This window comes from Xyrauchen texanus, chromosome 2 (assembly GCF_025860055.1).
Source record: "Xyrauchen texanus isolate HMW12.3.18 chromosome 2, RBS_HiC_50CHRs, whole genome shotgun sequence".
NCBI classification, from domain to species: domain Eukaryota; kingdom Metazoa; phylum Chordata; class Actinopteri; order Cypriniformes; family Catostomidae; genus Xyrauchen; species Xyrauchen texanus.
The window spans coordinates 17,642,055-17,662,012 of record NC_068277.1 but is presented as its reverse complement, the minus strand read 5'-3'; the positions used below and the strand labels follow the sequence as shown (position 1 = coordinate 17,662,012).

Here is a 19,958-nt window from a genome sequence, read left to right as displayed (position 1 = left end):
AACTGATAGCGAAAAGTGTCGCTATTTTTAGTTAGTTACTATCTTAAACTGTTCTTAACCAATGACTTGCTCAGCTTATATCATACTCTTGTCGTCTTGTTACATGCAGACATAATGGTTCACTAACTAGTGGAGACAAGGGCCGCAGGAGGAGTCGGCTTGCCCTTTACAAACGACCCAAATCCAACGGCGTCAAACCTGATGTCATCCACAACGTCTCCACACCTCTGGTGTCAAAGGTGACAGCCTTTAAATAATAGAGCTATATATAAATGTTTTAGAAATGTATTGTAACAGTGTTTATTACACGTTTATTACATGGCTCACTGAAATTCTGATTGGTCGATCATGACATTCTGAATATCTAGTCTGGATAATGTAAAATCAGCCAGTCATCATCGCAAAATAATCCACTTCCAGGTGTTACAAGAACCTTCCACTTCACATTGGTCCTGATCAGCCTGTTGGGGGTTTCTTCTGTGATAGTAACCAGTCGACTGTACATTATCCCTTACAATATATTTTCTGCATTTTTAGAACCTCTCTGTGTTTTGCTTTGTTGTTTGCTTTATAATTAGCTGGCATAGAGTAGTATAATAGCTTTCCAAGCACACGTTGAAGTCTTTCGATGAGATCTCAGACAGTTGTTGATAGCTTAAAAGTTTTCCTTCACAAAATCTGTTTCAACATAACTGTCCTCTTGACCCACCCACTAAATGCTGAAAGAGCTATTGCATAACATTGTAGTCTACCTCTGTTATGCCAATATATTGCACAATGTTAGTGAACATGAAAGTACCTGCCATTCCTCTGACTTCTTAAGAAAATGAAAGATGCAACAAAGGCCATTAGTCATAATGAGTGCATGTTTGTGTGTTTTGCAGGCCCTAAGCAACAAAAGTCAGCACAGCATCTCTTACACACTGTCCAGGAGTCATTCTGTTATTGTGGAATATACACATGACCCCAGCACGGACATGTTTCAGGTGAGCAAACATTGTAAAAGAACACTTAAGTACCCATTTATGTCTCAATATTTCGTTATTTATAGCTTTTTACATATTCAGCAATTTGTTCATTATAGCTGTTACCTACATTTTCATTATTTAGTTCTGTATGGCTATTTAAATACCTGTTATTTACAGTAATTCATTTTAATTTTGTACATATTAAATTACACTGCACCATTAAAATAGTGTTGTCTGTGGTGAATGGTACTTCTGTTCTATATTTCTGTCCTCAAGAACGTTAACTCATTTTATGGACTACATGATTTATCCAAGTACAACGTGTTCCTGAATCAGCAAGAGTCATACCTCTCAAATGCCCTTTGACATGATTCATGCCAACATTCCCCAGTGCATTTAACTTTGTGGAGTGAAGCATCCAGCTACTCTGCCTAACACCACCAAATCACGCGCTGTTCCGTTGTTAAAATGCGATTTAAACTTTCACCCCGTTACTTTGCCAGTAAATCACTCGAATATGCGACCAAATTTCATCCTATGCTAAAGCTAAAATGTGACTGGAAACAGTGTTCTTAGTTGTCATGGATCATAGTTTCACCATCGCTTTAGTTCAGCCACGATATGCCGTTTTACATTACATTTAACAACGTCAACTCTGATTTTGCTTAAACATTTCAACGGATAGTTTTCACAACATTCTCTGTTTTACCGCATGGCTTCAGACCAGTGTAATGCGCCTGTTGGACATCTGTTGGGAGGTAAAAATGTTGCAAAACTTGTGAGCTTGTAGATTTGAATTTGATCTTGTACATTAAATATTTGTACATGTGTCTATACACATTATGCAAGTAAAGTTTGTTTTATATTGTTCTGTGTAATGTGTGTCCAAAGATAAGATCCACACTCTCAATTTACATTAAATCTTTATATATATATATATATATATATATATATATATATATATATATATATATATATATATATATATATATATATGTGTTTTCTGTTATTTACAGTCAGTTGTTGATAAAAAATTTAAAAGGATCATGAATTAGATCAAAACTACCATGAAGCTTCTCTCTTGTTAATGTGCACCCAATTGTAAACACTCCCCAACACTGCTAAGCATAACCCTAAACCTTACCCTAAACTCTGATGTTCAATTGCAAAAATATTCCAGGACCAACAAGAATGTTTATCCAGGAAAATCTTCTTGGGTAATTCACATTAAACCTTACAGTACATATCTTGTTTGCTTCTTTATTTAAGCAATCTGTGCCAGAAAACTTAGATTATCCACAAACCTCTATAATATCTCACTTGTTCTTGTCTTGTTGTTAATGTGTCTTTTACTCAAGATCGGCCGTTCCACAGAGAGCATGATAGACTTTGTGGTGACAGACACAGCAGGCAGCGGTGGTGGAGGACAGGGACAGGGAGGCGCAAATGGAGAGGGAGGACAGTCAGCCCAGAGCACGATTTCCCGCTACGCTTGCCGCATCATGTGTGCACGAAGTGCTCCATACACAGCACGAATATATGCTGCTGGCTTTGACTCTTCCAAAAACATCTTCCTTGGGGTGAGTCATACCACTGAGGCCACTGAGTCATAAACATTGTTACTAATGCAGAATCCTTTTCAGCTTCCACTGAAATCAGAGCAGTGACAGTGGCATGCAGAAAGAGGGCACATCATTTTCCTACTAGTTTGCCTGTTAAAGCCTGTTTGTGTTGCCTAATATTGGCAAGTATCACTAAAACGTTAATAGGACGTTAAGGTAGAATTAGGGGATTGTGGGTGGCTGCCAGTGCTTTGCTATGCAATTGCTTTTTTTGATTTGATTTGATTGAAGTTTATTTCGAGCAAAATAAAATAAAATAATATATACATATATATTAACACACACAAAAAAATAAAAAAATAAAAATAACATAGCACAGCTTATCTCCCATATACATAGATATAAATATATACATATATACACACATATTATTTACACTTATAATAATAGCTGCTCGAAAGGGAGTGGAAAGAAGTATAACTTATTTGCTCCCACCCCCAATTCCTTCTCATATATTACCCCATATATCCACTGCCATTAACAGTTAAATAAATAATAATTTATTTGTTTTGATAATATTTATTTGATATTATAGTTTCTTACAATTACATTATGCTATCTCAATAATCACTATAATGCTATATGATAATCCTCATTATCAGTAAACATTCAAATATATATCCCGATATCTATAATAATCACATCATATATAAAATATAACCATATCCTAGCATATTGTTTAAACATAGTTTTACAATAACAGTAATATCAATAATAATTAATAATAATCATTATCATTATTTACTCAGCTATGTACACATATCCCACTCTTTTGTAATTGTGTCACCATTTACAATATCAAGATAAATAAATAGGAACCGTTTATAATCCTAAATACTTAAGTTTATTTTACCATAACCAGTACCCCTCCCAATCACAAACACAAGAGCACCCAGATCCCTCACTCAGTCTCATATTTTGTCAACACCATTTCTTTAAATTTTAATTTGAATTGGTGAATATTTGGGCATTGCTTGAACTGTATCCCCAAACCATTCCAAAGTCTGACACCACACACAGACACACACAAGCTTTTCCTGGTGATTCTCACCGCCTGGACTTTAAAGTTTTCACATCCCCTCAGGTTATAGCCCCCTTCTCTTCCTAAAAAGAACTTTTGAATATTACCTGGCAGATCATTTTTGTTGGCTTTATACAAGAATTGAGCAGTATAAAAATCAACTAGATCAAAAAGTTTTAAAATTTTAGATTGCAAAAATAATAAGTTTGTATGATCAAAATATCCCACCTTGTGTATGATTCTAACTGCTCGTTTTTGGAGTAAGAAGAGGGTATGTAGTGAACTTTTATAATTATTGCCCCAAATTTCTATACAATAAGTTAAATAGGGCAGAACCAGTGAACAATACAATATATATAGTGCATTATATTCCAAGACGTATTTAACTTTATTAATTATAGAAATACTTTTAGATACTTTGCCTTGTATGTATCTGATGTGTGGTTTCCAGCTTAATTTACTATCAATAGTTATTCCCAAGAATTTAATTTCTGACACTATTTCTAATGTAACACCATCAATACTTAATAATATGTCTGCGTTTTCTTTATAATTACCAAACATCATTACCTTCGTTTTATTTAAATTCAAAGATAATTTATTAATATCCATCCACGTTTTTAGTTTTACTAATTCTTCATTTACAATTTTTATAAGTGTATTATAATTATCACAAGAAAAAAATATATTGGTATCATCAGCAAATAATATAAATTTCAGTAATTTAGATACACAAAATATGTCATTTATATATAAATTAAATAATTTAGGACCTAATACTGATCCTTGAGGGACCCCACAATCAATGCCCAGACACTGTGACGTAAACTCAACTCGCCCAACTTCACAAACTGTTGTCTTTCAGTTAAGTAACTTTTGATCCAGTTCGAAGCCACCCCCCTAATGCCATATTTTTCCAATTTAGTTAGTAAAATTGAGTGATTAAGAGTATCAAAAGCTTTCTTTAAATCAATAAATATTCCCACTGCATATTGTTTTTTGTCTAGGGTGTTCGTAATTTCTTCCACAGCTTCAATTAAAGCCATTGATGTGGACCTCTTTGTTCTAAAGCCATACTGACCTTCATTTATTATGTCATGCTTGTCTATAAATTTTTCTAATCTGTCATTAAATAGTTTCTCTAAGATTTTTGAAAACTGAGGTAGCAGAGAGACAGGTCTATAGTTTGTGAAGATGTGCTTGTTTCCATTTTTATATAATGGTATTATTTTTGCGATTTTCATTTTATTTGGAAAAATTCCAGTCTGAAATGATACATTGCATATGTATGTTAGCGGTTTTGCAATACTATTTATTACTTTTTAATTATTGTCATATCTATATCATGACAATCAGTAGATGTTTTATTTTTGCATTTAGTAACAATAGCTATAATCTCTGTCTCACTCACATCAGAGAGAAAGATGGTCTTTGCATTCCTTTCTATAATTGACTCATTGAATGTATCACTTTCACGCTCAGGAATTATTGCTGCTAAATCTGGTCCAACATTTACAAAAAACTCATTGAAACTATTTACTATGTTATGCATATTAAAGTTTTCAACATTCTTATCAATAAAATAATCTGGATATGAATTCTTAATTGTTTTATCCTTAATTATACTATTTAATATACCCCATACCCCTTTAATATTATTTTTATTTTCATTTAATAAATTTTTATAGTATAATTTCTTACTAGTTCTTATTATATTGATCAATTTATTTTTATATGTTTTATATCTGTTTTCACATTCTTTTGTCCTTAATTTAATAAATTGTCTGTATAAAGTATTTTTCTTTTTGCAAGCATTTTGTAAACCCTTAGTTAACCAGGGACATTTTACAAGTTTATTCTTGTAGTTGTATTGTCGAATAGGACAGTTTTTGTTGTATAATGTGCTAAATATTACTAGAAAACTATTGTATGCTCTATTCACATCTTTCTCTCTGTATACAGTGTTCCAGTCTTGTTCCATTAGGTCATAATTGAGTGAATTAATTGCTTCTTCCGTCTTTATACGTTTAAAGATAGATTTTTGGGGAGCTTTATTATCTTTTTTATAGTTGTCATCATACAGTGTGAAGACTGGCAGATGGTCAGTTATATCACACATCATTAGGCCACTGACTGTAGTTTATTCAATATTGTTTGTAAAAATATTATCAATGAGTGTGGCACTATGCGAAGTAATTCTACTGGGTCTGGTGATGATTGGGTATAAACTCATACTGTACATCCTATTCACAAATTCATCTGTTATTTTATGTTTATTTGGATTTATCAAATCTATATTATAATCTCCACAGATGAATAGTATTTTGTTATTTGCTATAGAAAACATCTTTTCCATCCAGTCAATAAATAACTCCATACTTGAACCCGGTGACCTATATATACAACTTATAATAATATTTTTTTCTTTTCATTATGAATTTCAATCGTAATACATTCTAATATATCATTTATTGTTAATGTCATCTTGTCAATTACTTTAAACTTAAAATTCTTATGGACATATATAGCAACTCCCCCACCTGCTTTATTTGCTCTGTTCATGTAGTTGAGGTCATAACCTTCTAATTCAAAATCAATTCCTTTATCCTCATTAAACCATGTTTCGGACATTGCTATAATGCTAAATGGATGTATAAATTGTTGTAAATAATCTTTGATAGTATTGAAGTTTGAATACATGCTTCTGCAGTTAAAGTGTATAATTGACAATTTCCCTTCTGAGTCGATACTGTTGTTATAATCGTCTTCAGTAAAATAGTTGCAATTAATATTGATAGATGAGAAAAACCTGTTGTCAGGGTCTATCTCGTCTTCCAAGTCTTGTGCATTGTACTCAGTGTAGTCAAATGGTTTCAGTTCCAAGTGATCATAGTCCAGAACCCTTTGTTGTAACCCTATGTCATTAGTATCTCTTGAAGTAGATGAAATGTGATTGGATGACATTGTATAATGTACACACTTTTTTACCTCATTAATCCCGTTCTCAGTCATATTTCTCCAACTCTTCCATGCTTCTAATCACCAAAATCTTGGCCTCCTCTGATGTTCCGTTATTGCTAAAAGTGTTCTGAGTGGGTTTTTAGCATGTTGCTACAGTAGGTAGTTGGCAGGTCCCACCTTCATATAAGGCAGCTTTTTTCAGTATAAATTACATGAATTGATTTGAATCCTTTTAGTCATACAATTACTTTGTGTGATGAACAGACTGAAATTTAACCCTTAAATGTTCGGGGTTAACTTTTATTTTCTGAAAACTGTAGTTTTTTCCTGCAGTTGGAATAAAATTCCATGACTTTTTTCACACAGGGCATCTTAACACACTATTTTTTAAAGATAATTTTCATACAATCGTGTTGGTTTTATTTTACTTCGTTACACCTGTGATGTAAGGGGCCAGCCATTAGAAATTAATGGATTAGACTACAAAATACAGAAATATGAAGTGTTCAGGATCATCCTGATCCTTTAGATGAGCATATGTGGATATGTGTTTGCACACACACACACATGTTGGTGCATCTATATTTATGAGGACTCTCCATAGACATAATTGTTTTTATACTGAACGAACTATAGATTCTATCCCCTAACCCCATTCCTAAATCTAACCCTCACAAAAAACATTCTGCATTTTAAAATGTTCTGCCCACTTCCACACACACAACTTGTATATGCCCTATTGTTCTTCTAAGGATTTTTCTTTATTAGGGCCTGCACCGGAGGTGTTAAAGCCCTATTGTTTTATTATTTATAATGTATTATATATATTTTTTTAATGCATTCACTCATTTATAAGGCATTCATCATGCTTGAAAACTCAAGAAACTTCACACACATCAGACCTGCGTAAAATCAAAAATGTGTGTAGTGTTTAGGCTTGGGTGTGTCCGAGGAGCCCTACAAATGCAGGCAATGGTTGGGATGAAGTTGCTCAGATGTGCACAAGATTTGGTATGGTTACTGCTCTCATCATGTTAGACAAAGTTCACTTGGTTGTATTTGACTCAGCCCAACAGGAAGTCTTTTTCTAGTAGGCTATGTCATATAAAGGCTATTAATCAAACAACAATAACAAGGAAATGAGAAAACCACTCACTTCTTTTGGCTGGATAACTTTAGTAGCATTAAAAGTATTAATGTAATAGAATAAAACAGTGACATTTTAAATAATAATATTTTTTGAAAAGATCAATATTTAAGTACATTTTTTCTAGAAATTCTTTTCTCTGCCCAGTAGGTGGCGATATGCATGAAGTATGTGAATCACCAAAAACACAAGAAGAAAGTGTTTTTGAATATGCATTTTTTTTAAATTGCAGGCCCTGAACTTTTGAATACTCCTCCTAGGGGATTCATGTGACTGGCACTAAACTTAGGCAATATTATGCCAAGATATTGAAGATTGCAAACCGATTTGTGATATATTGAATGGTGTTGGTGCAGTGCTGATGTATAGTGATCTTAAGAGCTCAAGGGTTCAAAAGTCTGATTGCTTGGGGGAAGAAGCTGTCATGAGGTCAGCTAGTGCGGGTCCTGATGCTGCGATACCGCCTGCCTGAGGTAGCAGTGAGAGCAGACCATGGCTCTGGTGGCTGGAGTCTCTGATGATCCTCAGAGCTTTTTTCACACTGCCTGGTATACGTGTCCTGGAGGGAGGAAAGCTCACCGCTGATGATGTGTCTGGCAGTTCACACCACCCTTTGAAGGGCTTTGCGGTTGAGGGCTGTGCTGTTTCCGTACCAGGCAGTGATGGGGCCAGTCAGGATGCTCTCTATAGTGCTAGTTTAGAACATGTGAGGATGTGGTGGTTCATTCCAAATTTCCTCAGCTGTCACTTAAGCAAGTGTTGGCACAATGGTGGACGTTTTAAAACATGTGGGGACCACAGACAAGGTGAGGGAAAGCAAAAAAATGACCGTAAAACACCAGCCAGTTGATTCGCGCACTCTGATGACACAGCCATAAATGCCTTCTGGACCCACGGCTTTACAGATATTCACCCATCAGAAGGATTGGGTTACATCAGCAATAGAGACAGAGAGAGAACTAACCTCTGTAGCTTCAGCCGCGGGAACTCTCTCCAAGAGGGCAGTGTTATTTCCTTCGAAACGAGCATAAAAAGTATTAAGCTTATCCGGGAGAGAGGCAGCGGTGTTCACGGTGGAGTTTTTATTCCCTTTGACGTCTGTGATTATATTAATTCCCTACCACATGCTTCTAGAGTCGGTGGTGTTGAACTGTCCTTCAATTTTGTCCTTGTACTGGTGTTTTGCGGAGGGCATAGCTGGCTTGTTTATGCTCCTCTGCATTCCTGGAATTAAAAGCCGAGGTCTGCACATGAAGTGCCACATGAACCTCAATGTTAATCCGCATTTTTTGGTTCGGGTACATCCTTTTTTTTTTGGTCGGTACTACTTCACCTATGCACTTCCTGATGAAACACATTACGCTATCAGCGTAGACGCTCGATGTCATCATCAGAGGCAGACCAGAACATCTCCCAGTCCGCATGATTAAAACAGTCTTGTAGCATAGGATCTGATTGGTCCAGCCAGTACTGGATTGTTCTGAGAGCAGGTGCTTCCTGTTTCAGTTTCTGCCTGTAAGCGAGTGGTCCGATTTGCCAAATGGTGGGTGGGGGAGGGATTTGTAGCCAACCCGGAAGGGAGAGTAGCAATGGTCCAAAACCTGGTCCCCTCGTGTGTTGAAGCTGATGTGTTGGTAGTATTTCGGTGCTATTGACTTGAAGTTGGCTTTGTTAAAGTCCCCGGACACAATGAATGTGGCCTCAGGGTGCATGGTTTCCTGCTTGCTTATACTCCCATACAGTTCCTTGAGTGCCTGGTCTGTATCAGCTTGTGACGGGATGTACACAGCTGTGATAATGACCGCTGTGAATTCCCTCAGTAGCCAGATGGTCAACACAGAAGCATGTGATATTCCAGATCATGAGAGCAGAAAGACTTGATAGGATGTACGGTCGTAAAACATACACCACCACCTCTGCTTTTACCTGAGAGGTCTTTCGTTCTGTCCGCTCGGTGCACAAAGAAACGTGTGTGTTCGATGGCTGAGTCTTGAATCTCCGCAGACATCCAAGTTTCTGTAAGGCAGATAATGCAGCAGTCCCTTGTCTCTCGTTGTAAAGAGATCTGTGCTCTCAGCTCGCAGAGCTTTTTTTTTCCAGAGACTGAACATTTGCCAGTAGAATACTGGGTAGCGGGGGTAGATTTGCACAATGTCTTAGTCTGATGAGAATGCTGGCTCTCCTTCCCCTTTTCCCACTACATTTCCTCAGCTGGGCTGCCCAGACAAAGGGCTCTGCTGTCGGGATTGAAAACAGCGGGTCGGCATTGAGGTATTTAAAGTCCGGTTTTCTGTGTGCTATTGAAGAACCAATGTCCAAAAGTGTCTGTCTTATTGTATCATATACAATAAGACAGACAACATCCAAAACCAAAAACATAAGAATTCTAGACAAAACCAATATTGGGTCAGAGCTCGCAACGCAGTAGCCATACTCGGCGCCATCTTGAACTACATCTCAGTACCTCCAGGATTTTGTGGGTTGTGTCGAGGAGGAAACCCTCTTTCATATTTAATGTATAGTCTAAGTTTATGTAACTACGTTCAGAACAAAAGAACAACATATAAAGTTAAAGATCCATTTAAGGTGGTTAGCCAAATAACAACGTCATGCTCATGAACTGCTTTTCATTTTCAACAACATAAGCATTAATTATACAATATTAAGAAGATAACAACATATGTGCCACAGTGTGAGTTCCCCGACAAGACCCGACAAGATCTATGGCAAGTGCCACAGGAAACATGGGGTGAAATATCACCCTAGTATTTGGGCAAGCTGACAGCGAGAATGCCAAGGATCTGCAAAGCTGTCATTGCTGCACGTGGAGGATTCTTTGATGAAAATTTCAAATTTTAATTATATTTTTACACATTATTAATGTGTGTGTGTGGCAGACCTCTGCCTTTCCCATGAAGGAGGAAGTGGGAGCCAGGTGAACAATCCAAGACTTTAATGCAACACTTTTCAGTGTACATCATAACATATACGTGCTTTTCAGCACAACAAAAAAACACATTCAACAACACTCAACAGCCTTGCTTTTCAGCGGTCACTGTGACACAGACATACACACAGCTCTGTGTGTCTCTCTCTCCCACCACTCCTCCCTGGAATGCGAGAATGGTGTGGCGCACAGGTGGAACTCGTTTACCACTTATCTCTCCGGACTCGTTCGGACCTGACACCGCTCGGCCATGGCCTGCTCACCACATACCCTGCTCGCCATATGCCCCATCACCAAACACAGGCCGGAGAGTCACCAGGCCTGTGAATTACCCCCCCCCACCCCCGGAGTGTTGATGTGGTGCCTCGGCTGGCGCGCTGCGATGGACTTTTGGGACTAAGAACAGGATGAGGGGAAGGAGTGGGGGTGGGAGGAGAGGGAGAGAGGAGAAAGAGATGGGCACGCCGGCCACCAAACACACTGCCAAACAGTCCTCAGCTAGCTGCACTGCCTCTGTCAGTGACGCCAGGCAAAGGCACTTGACCCCCTTCAGCCGTACCTTTCAGTCGCCGGCTGATGTACTGCTCCAGCACCAATAGATCTGGTTTCTCCTCGGCATCGCGAACTTCAGTCAGTGGAAAGGACTCCATGACAGCGCCTTACTCCTGAAGATCCTGGGTTTCGGCACCAAATGTGGCAGTCCTCTACCTTTCCTATGAAGGAGGAAGCAAAAACTGGGAGAACAATCCATGTAAGACTTTAATGCCACACTTTTCAGTGTACATTAATACAAAAACTTGCTTTTCAGCACAATAACCAATCTCAACAACATTAAACAGCCTTGCTTTTCAGCAGTCACACACACAGCTCTGTGCATCTCTCTCTCCCTGTCTGCCGCTGTCTTCTCTCATTAAATACTCCCGCCACTCCTCCCTGCAACTTGAGACCAGTGTGGCGCACAGGTGGAACTCATTTACCATTTATCTATCCAGACTCAATGTGCCCCAATGCCGATCGATCGATCGATAGATAGATAGATAATAATGTTACTTAACCAACCAATTAACCAAAGTTGTTGCATTTTCATCAGTGGACCCTCACAATGAAATGCATGCTGTTTTTTCATCAATCATTGGATCGGCTCATAAGTAGAGAACATGAAACATAAGTAGTGTCGCTCACATTTCGCATATTTTAAAAATGCACTCTTTTAACATTTTAAAATATGTTTTCACTGTAATGTTCTAATTGCAAAATAGACTGCAGAAGTGAATAAAAATCAAACTTTTGAGTTTTTTAGCTTTAATTTGAGACCAAGATTGTAAACATCGATGAAGTTTGTGATATAAAGCAAAGCATTCGTTTTATAGCCACACTCAAACGGCCCACCTGTTGGCCAGTGACAGTTAACAGGTTTAAAATAGGCATGTAAGACAGCCTCTGTAGCACCCCATTTTCACCTACAGTCACCAAAATTAGTAAATATATTTATTTTTTCATGAGACTGTCAACAAATTTAGACAACATTATGCCAAGACATTGAAGATGCTAAATTGTGAACAGATTTTGGCCAAGTATTAAATTAATGGGAAACAAGAAGTGTCTCATATCTTTAGTGAGTTGTATGAGATGTATGTTTAGTCTCGGGGGCTAATCAAATGGATTTGACAATTTTGGGTTACGGCATAGTGCCACCACCTGGCAGCAGGAAGTGTAGCTCTTATAACAGACTTTAAAATAGTTATCTTAGATTTACCATAATTGCTTCAAAATTGTTTAGAATAATGTAAAATGCAAAATGCATGTGCATCTTGCATTGTTTTCTGTAAGCCACTGGATGGAAATGAACCCTTGGTTCTTGTGCCCGTCATTGCTGCTTGCACCCATATTATTTCATTTGACATTGTTTGTAACTAACTCGATGGATATTTACACTTTTACTTTTAAAAATTACTCTAATCGATTACTTGAACCTTGAGTACAGTAATGGTAATTACAATAGCCAGGCATGTCTATCAAGGCACAGCTATGGACAAATGTATTTGTGCAGCTCTCTGCCCACTGCTGCTCTGTAGAGGTGGAAAGTGAGAGAATGATACTGTATTCAAGCCGGGTATAAATATTTTAGACTCCCACTTTATAATGCTTCTCCAAGTAGTAGGTGTGTTGTGTAATAGCTAGTAGCTATAAACGGAAAGCCTACAGTATCTGTCTGTGCATTATAATCCTCTAAGCTTGGTTTGTCCATGTGTTTATTATATAATGAAAACATACATTATAAACAACTGTGGGTAATCTGTGAATGACTCATTACACATATTTTGATTTTACAGGGGCTTAATTTTGATACTGACTGTAATAGTCAGTGGAAAATAGTAATATTTTTGTAAACCCTCTTGAAATGCTTGATTTGCAGGAGCGAGCTGCTAAATGGAGGACCTCAGATGGTTTGATGGATGGCCTAACAACTAATGGGGTTCTTGTGATGCACCCAGCAGGGGAGTTTGTATCTGAGCCCGCTCCAGGGGTGTGGAGGGAGATCTCAGTATGTGGGAATGTTTTTGCCCTTCGAGAGACACGATCTGCCCAGCAAAGAGGAAAACTGGTAAGAATTTGCTTTAATCATGTTGACAAATTGGCAGTAATCATAAAGAGAGTGAGAGGGGGGGGGAGGGGGTAAAAAGCTGAAGGTCTTAAATGGAATAAGCTGTGGCTCATCCTACAGTTCACCCAAAAAGGAATATTCTATCACCATATACTTACCCAAACACAAAGGGAGTTGCAAGGCAGAATGCCTCATCACCATTTACTTTCATTGTATGGAAAAAGATGCCAATGGTGACTGAGGGGCCGTTCACCCCAAACTTGTTTTTGCGTCAGTCTGCACTGTTTATTTATTTTTTTATATATATGTATACTTTACAGATATTTTTGACCGCTGTGCCGTCTCGCTGTTTTTTTCAGTGTCTCGAACAAAAGTGCCATGTTTTAAAGACACTGTGGGTCGAATTCACTAAAGAGTTGCACCTCTTTTGTGCGTGGTATATTTAAATTAAGTCATTATCATTCCTTTCTGTGCAAACACGCCCCCTTTTAATGTATATTAGGTTCATTATAGATTGAGCTTCATTCACATTTCATTGAAAAGAGATGTTTGTGTTCATTTTTATTTTTCGATCATGGCTGCAGCATTTCATCAAATAATGATCAAATGATGGAGAATAGCGTTAGAAGCTGGCACATATCCATATGTTTATTGAAGTCAAGAGCACTTTCATTAAGTTAAAGAGATGATTCAGGTGTCTGGATCACAGTGGTGGAGTGACAACGTACAGTCCCATGCCTGATTGAGGTGGTTTGCTGCATCCTTTGCTATATTGAGTAGTGCACAGAACCGGCCCCCAAGATAGGAACTGCGCTGTGCAAATTGCTTTTAGCACAGATTCTGTGGGTGCATTAGCGCTGTTGCCTGATTTGCACAATTCCTTTAGTGTATCGAGCAATAACCAGCACAGACAGCACAAATACAAGAACGCATTAGATATGAACACTCTCATGAGGCTCTCAGTCCCTAACATTCTGCTTAAAATTTCCTTTTGTGTTTCTCGAAAGAAAGTAGGTCATATGGGTTTGGACAACATGAACAAATACATGAGGTTTTTACCTTACAGGTAGAATTTTACATAAAAGTTTTTAACATTAAACATAAGCTTGTCCAGCTCAGATTGTGAAAATAGTTGCATATTATAAAATGTATAGTTACGATCCAGGATGCTGATTTTTTAAATACAGCTACCCAGCCATGCTAAAATACATTGTCATAATAGCTATGACATGAAACACCTGTTACACCCAGCTATTGTGTTATTTTGCAACAGTCTGTAGACATATCGGCCAACAATTAAATATCCCATGAAATGGCTTGAAGAGTTCTCTGTCATGTATTGACATATTTCATATTTAAAAAGGAAGTTGTGGGCACCACATATCCAAGGCATTGTCCCTTAAAAAAACAAAAAAAAAACCAATACCCTTTGGTTTACATCATGAAGTATAAACCAAGATTTGCTATTCAGTGATAGGCGGTATTAGTGGGAGGAAGCATTCTCATTCTAGAGGGAATTTTATTTGACAAAAATGTTAATACTACCCTTAGTGCAAAATTAGCCATAAATACTTTCTGGTACATTTTTCAGGAAGAAAAAATATCTGTTAAAATTTTATTTTAGGAGTACACTAGCTTATAGATGGCCTCAAAGCTAATAGACACAGACTTAACCTTAGTGTATGTATATATTTCTAGTGGAAGAATGGCACTTAATGAATACTTAACAAAATAATGTTTTAATGAAAATATGTCCTTGAATTTATATTTTATAGGAACCATTTCACAAAAGCAATAAGTCACTTAAGGGTGTGTTATATTGTGAACATAATGATGGATGAAAGCCCTTTAGCCATGACATTATTCACAATATACTGTATCACACCTCTTATCTTTTAGTTTAATTTAAGTCTGTAGACAGTGTAATACTAAAAACATTCTCCTTCTAAATGGCTGAATGTATGTCTGTTTACCTTACAGGTCGAGAATGAGTCGAACATGCTGCAGGATGGTTCTTTAATCGATCTTTGCGGGGCAACTCTGCTCTGGCGGACCCCCAGCGGCCTTTGTCACACCCCGACTCTCAAACAGCTTGAGTCTTTACGACAAGAACTTAACGCTGCTCGTCCACAATGCCCTGTGGGCTTCAATACGCTCGCCTTCCCCAGCTTGGCCCAACGTGCCACCATTGACAAGAAACAGCCCTGGGTCTATATGAACTGCGGCCACGTTCATGGCTACCACAATTGGGGGTTTCGCAAGGAAAAGGCAGGATCGTCTGCCTTGGCGTTAACCGGGGGCGGAGGAACGGCACCAGCTACCACTGGAGAGCGTGAGTGTCCCATGTGCAGAGGGGTGGGCCCATATGTGCCCCTCTGGCTCGGGTGTGAAGGAGGGCTGTACCTGGATGCAGGCCCCCCGACGCACGCATTCTGCCCCTGCGGGCACGTGTGCTCAGAAAAGACGGTGCAAGGCTGGAGTCAAATCCCACTGCCACACGGAACGCATGCCTTCCACGCTGCTTGTCCTTTCTGTGGAACATGGCTGACCGGTGAACAAGGCCACATTAAACTCATCTTCCAAGGGCCGGTGGACTGAGAGGAACTTACTGCTCGGAAAGTGCGAGATAATTCACCCAAAAATGAAAGTTTTTGCATTTTTTACTCACATTAATGTCGTTCCAAAACCCATATGATTTTCCTTCTTATGTTTAAGAAAAAAGGAAATGTTATGCAGAATGTCACCATTCACTGTCTTTGTATGGAAAAAAGACTCAGTGAAAGTGAATGGTGACTGAGGCTAACATTCTGCCACACATCTCTTTTTGTGTTCCACAGAAGAAAGTCATAGGGATTTTGATTGCATGAGGGTGAGTAAATGTTGACAGAATTTTCTTTTTGAGGTAAACCATCCCTTTAAGATTGAATAACACAAATAAAGAGCCTGGACTATGGAGGATGAACACTAAATTAAGAGCTAGTGAACAAGTCAGGGATGGAAAAAGGGAAATTCTTTGTAATGTGATGCAGAATGTGTAAATATAAATGATTAAATAAAAGTTGAAAATAAAAAATGGTGATTGCCGTGTGTAAGTGTGGGAGATGTGAAAAGTTCATACATTTGCATATTTTCATTCAAGGCCTCAATTTACAATGTGTAATTGATGAGACTATAGTCAACATTCATATATATATATATATATATATATATATATATATTCTGAGATATATATATATATATATATATATATATAGTATATTATATCTGAGATATATATATATATATATATATATATATAATTTTTTTTATTATAATTCTTTTATTTATTTGTGCAAAATCACTCACAATCGGCCATAGACACGAGGTCGCTGATGTAGGGCAATATAGAACGGTTGCAAGTGTGAGTTCGCTTATATACAACAATTCATTGGACAAGTAAATGTTTTAAAAATTTGTACGGTCATAAAAAATGCATTTGTGCATAGATCAGAATCTGTCATTGGTAGTTCAAACCAAATGATGTATCCAAGCCATCGTTAGTAATTCAAAAATGTCACTTTAGAACTAGTATCATGGTTTTAGCTGTTTCTAACAAGTTATTGGAGAAACAAGGGTGTGTGTGTGTGTGTGTGTGTGTGTGAGGGAGAGGGAGTGTGTGCAATCACCTGATGCCACTCCCAAGCAGAGATGCTTGTCAAGATAATGTCATTTTGGTCAAATTTATCCTATTTTCTCAGTGTAAAAAAATAGCCATCCAAGCGGGGGATTACTCCCTATTTGGCGGTAACTGGGTAGGGTAGCACCAGCTGTGTGTAAGGTTTGAGTTAAGTGCCTTGCTCAAGGACACAATGGTGGTGGCTGTGGGGATCGGACCAACAACCTTCTGCTTACCAGTTTGGTGCTTTAGCCCACTACGCCACATGCTTTTTCAGTTCTGCCCACAAATTGTCAGAATCAGATTGAGGTCAGGGCTTTGTGATGGCCACTAAAATACCTTGAATTTGTTGTCTTAGTAATTTTGCCACAATGTTGGAGGTATGCTTGGGGTCATTGTCCATTTGGAAGACCCATTTGCGACCAAGCTTTAACTTCCTGGCTTATGTCTTGAGATGTTGCTTCAATATATCCACATGATTTTCCTTCCTCATGATGCAATCTATTTTGTGAAGCGCACCAGTCCCTCCTGCAGCAAAGCACCCCCACATCATGATGCTGCCACCCCCATGCTTCACGGTTTGGATGGTGTTCTTTTCCTCTAAACATAATGATGGTCATTATGGCCAAACAGTTACATTTTTGTTTCATCAGACCAGAGGACATACTCAAGATCTTTGTCCTGTTTACTGTTTCCTCCAGTATCTTCACAATGTCCATTGCTGTTGTTCTGTGATTGATTTGCACTTTTTGCACCAAACTATGTTCATTTCTGGAGACAGAACGCATCTCCTTCCTGAGCGGTATGATGGCTGTGTGGTCCCATTGTGTTTATATTTGCACACTATTGTTTGTACAGATGAACGTTGTAACTTGTGGAGGTCTTGGCTAATTTCTTTTGATTTTCCCATGATGTCAAATAAAGAGGGACTGAGTTTGAAGGTAGGTCTTAAAATAAATCCAGGGGTACACATCCAGTTGACTCCAATCAGAATCTAATTGCCTAATTGCCTAAAGGCAATTAGGCAAAAATTAGGAATTGCCTGCATCATGTTCTGGAAATTTCCAAGCTGCATAAAGGCACAGTTAATTTAGTGTATGTAAACGTCTGACCCACTGGAATTGTACAATTGTAATTTTATTCTCATAGATTTATTTATTTATTTATTTATTTATTTTTTGCATGAAGAGAATGGGAACCTATTTTCATGAAAGTAATGTTGAAATAAAAAACATCTTAAAGCCCCTAAAATAGGCTTAATTTTTTTTCTTTGGAGTGACATCTGCAGATTTCATTTGATTCACCAAATCAGCAATGCAAAATTCTGTGCTGGATTTTTTTCAAGGTGAGGACAAAAAGAAGGCATTTCATTTATCAACTGAATCTAAAATCAATAGGATCAATCAAGTTTAAATTTAGCATATGTGTGTGCGTTAAATGGTACATGAACTACAAAGGCATGTTAATATATGTTAAGGGTCTCGTTGTAGTGATTCTGTTGATCTGGCAAACTGAGAAATTAGAGAAATGCTGCATCTGCCATTATCCCCTTCCCTCATTCTCTTTCTCTCTCTATATCAGCTTTAATGGCACGACATTTGGAGTATAGTACTGCCAAAGCATTTTAAGTTTATGTAAATACAAACTGTTTTAAATAAGATAGATCGATCGATCTCTCTCTCTCTCTCTCTCTCTCTCTCTCTCTCTCTCTCTCAGGGGAGTCTAAACCGAATGGTACAGTCCTGCATATTGATTGCAGCTACTCTGACTTGCTATAAATAACTCAAGGTTATTGGCTCACCCCAACTAAACATGCACGCCCCTCCCTCTCAATGTGTGTGTGAAGAGACAAAAACAGAAGCACATGAGACATAGTACGTCCATAAACAGGTCAAATCTAACATTTGACATTCCACTTATTCTATGCATTTTGTTAATCACAGTTATTTAATAGGACAAATGGAACCAAATGGATAACTGCATAACGCCATCCATAGTTTTGATAGTCTACTACTGGACACAAATCACTGAACACACACAAAGTCATGCATTTTTGCTGCATTGTAGTTTGTCAGATAATGACCAGGGCACTAGGACTAGGTGGAGACTACATGGGCATGGAAAAGTAGGCATTTAGCCTACATAATTTCACTCTCTGCAATCATGTGGTAGCCTGTATGGTTTGTTTTTAATCATCTTAAATTTGATGATGTCTGATACCCAGACATTTTTAGGGTAGGAAAATGATTGTAAGAAAATCAGTACAGATCCAATAGGGTTCCAGCACCTTGGGTACTTGGGCCCCTAATGATGCATTACAGAGTTGTGCACATGTACATTTCTAGTTTCAACATATTTTGTACTTCAGAATATTGAAAATGTGTCAAATTTAACACATTTGTGCATGAAACCACATCGAGAGCCCCATTTCTCTGGTATTTAAACATATAGGGCATTAAAGATAGAGATACAAAAAGGAAAGTTGTAGTCTGAACCAGAATCTAAAAGGATATTAATATATAGTTAATGTCTTTATAGGAAACTTAGGAAAAAAAGAAATGTCCCAAATGACTCATCATTGGCACACAATGCAAGGGTGTTGAAATAAACTGATTTTACCTATCTTTAAGGATTTTCTTTTCTTCTTGTTGATTTGCTTCAAATTCTTGACACCCCTCTACAAATTAAAGGATTACTCACTATTTTGCCTGTCATAGCCATTTATGTATTTCTTTAAATATTATTAATATTTTTATATATTTACTTTATTTTAAATATATTTTGTCACATTATAGCAATGACAGTAAAAGGGGAAATGTGCTTAATATCTTGAAAAAGTTATGTTCTTGTGATTTTGGGGTGAGATGTGACCTGCAGGCCTACATGTTCTTGGCAGGCATTGTGAATTTAACATTTCTACTGAAATATAATATATATATAAGTATTTTGAAACTGAAATCATTTTATATTTCATTGGTTTTCTTGCATCTGATTAACTTCAACAATTATCAGTGGTCATATTTCCATTCCAA

General features: G+C 37.5%; 2 protein-coding genes across 8 annotated transcripts in view; one reads left to right on the top strand and one right to left on the bottom strand.

Moving 5' to 3' along the window:
* Nucleotides 1-16,366, top strand: part of LOC127656594 (E3 ubiquitin-protein ligase pellino homolog 1-like) — a 31,446-nt gene extending 15,080 nt beyond the window's left edge. For all 5 annotated transcript variants that reach the window (XM_052145013.1, XM_052145000.1, XM_052145008.1 and 2 more), the window contains 5 exons: nt 110-239; nt 885-986; nt 2,327-2,548; nt 13,083-13,271; nt 15,252-16,366. In XM_052145013.1, the coding sequence (XP_052000973.1) occupies nt 110-239; nt 885-986; nt 2,327-2,548; nt 13,083-13,271; nt 15,252-15,869 (1,261 nt within the window). In that variant the 3' untranslated portion in view covers nt 15,870-16,366. The remainder of the gene's footprint in view (nt 1-109; nt 240-884; nt 987-2,326; nt 2,549-13,082; nt 13,272-15,251) is intronic.
* Nucleotides 1-19,958, bottom strand: part of LOC127656479 (uncharacterized) — a 324,970-nt gene that overhangs the window by 214,387 nt on the left and 90,625 nt on the right. The window lies entirely within an intron of this gene.